The 1,483-nt window shown below is 35.5% G+C and overlaps 1 protein-coding gene across 1 annotated transcript in view; it reads left to right on the forward strand.

The window, feature by feature from the left end:
• LOC119593598 (myb-binding protein 1A-like protein) overlaps positions 1-1,483 on the forward strand; it is a gene marked incomplete in the record, with an annotated part of 20,491 nt that overhangs the window by 18,347 nt on the left and 661 nt on the right. The window contains 3 exon segments of the mRNA XM_037942552.1: positions 411-648; positions 847-924; positions 1,132-1,271. Coding sequence (XP_037798480.1) covers positions 411-648; positions 847-924; positions 1,132-1,271 — 456 coding nt within the window.

Consider the following 1,483-nt stretch of genomic DNA (forward strand, 5'->3'; position numbering starts at 1 on the left):
TTGGGAAATCAGTTGACGCCATGCAGGACTTGCTAATGAACTCTTGTTGGTAACTGAGCATATCTTATTTATCATCATGTTTCACTCAAGTCCATTCAGTTCCAGCATATAAAAGGAGGTTGAACATAACTATTTTAAATTATAGTAAAGGATAATGTTGTGATAAAATGCTACAGGAGCAGTTAGCATGAGCATAAACTTAAAAATGAGTGAAGATCCAGGAAAACATGACCCTTTATCCAATGAAAGAAACTTATTTGGGGTCCATTTATCATGGAAGATGTCAAATGTATGTATGAGTATCAAACTAATCTTAAGTCACTTTTATCCATGGGAACTCATTCCCCATAACATTAGTGAGTTATTGAACTTGTGGACCTGTCTAATATCTTCCATATTTTTCATTACAGAGAACCTGAAAAGAAAATCCTAATGTATTCTGGAGCCTGCTCACTTGACTGGGGTGCCCTGTGGAAACTGATGAAAGATATGATGGACTTTGCATTTGAGAAAAATAACAAATACTTTGGGAGGACAAATGCTTTGTGTGTCCTCTCACTTCTGTTCAAAAATAAAGCTCTCTTCAGTCGAGGCACTACTGCTGAAGCAAAGCAGCTAGGAGAATCTGTGTCCCAGAGTCTTCTTGGAGTAAGTGTTCAGCTATCAGGATATGTAGTTTGAAAAATTGCTTATTCTGTGTATTTTTATCTAAAGTGCTCATTTATTATATTTATACTCCTTTATAATTTTACTTTAAAAGTATATGTATTTATTTTAACTTGGTGGCTGTGTGTTATAGCCTTTTATAATAGAAGTAGAGATGGTAATCAAAATGTTTCTTTGTAGATTCTCAAAAAGTTCAACCTTAGACAGCAAGCGCGTTTTGTGTCCCGCCTATTTGAATTTATGATTGTCCTGAGAGAGGTGAGTCTAATGTGACTTATTATGTGATTCTGTATTGATTTAATGGAAACCTAGTAGCAGTTTTGCTCAGAATGATATATACACCCATGCATGCACACATACTGCTTAAATATCAAATTAAAATTTCCCCCATTCTTGCTTGCAAAATGATACAGTTATAATTCAATGAAAATCTACTAGAGGCTGATTAAATATCTTTTTGAACAGAATCATAGGGATCCTGATACTTCAGGAATTAGATGGGAGGAGATCCTGGTTGCAGTAAGAGATCTTGATAAGGAAATTCCAACTGCAAGTCGATCACCACTGAGGGTCTATTACAAAGAATTGGTCAGGGCATTGCACAGGTGAGTTGAATTGATGCAGTGTGAAAAGATATATGTCCTTATTAGTGGTGATGGTTATGGGGGGGGGGGGGGGATTATTTATTATCTCAAAAAGCTAAAAGTTCATCATACTTGGTCAGCTTTCATCAGAGGACTTGACTTTAGTGAATAAATTGCATACTGTTGCATACAGTTTTGACCTAGCAATGAAAACTGTCTCTCTATTTATTTAT

This window comes from Penaeus monodon, chromosome 32, assembly GCF_015228065.2.
Source record: "Penaeus monodon isolate SGIC_2016 chromosome 32, NSTDA_Pmon_1, whole genome shotgun sequence".
Taxonomy (NCBI): domain Eukaryota; kingdom Metazoa; phylum Arthropoda; class Malacostraca; order Decapoda; family Penaeidae; genus Penaeus; species Penaeus monodon.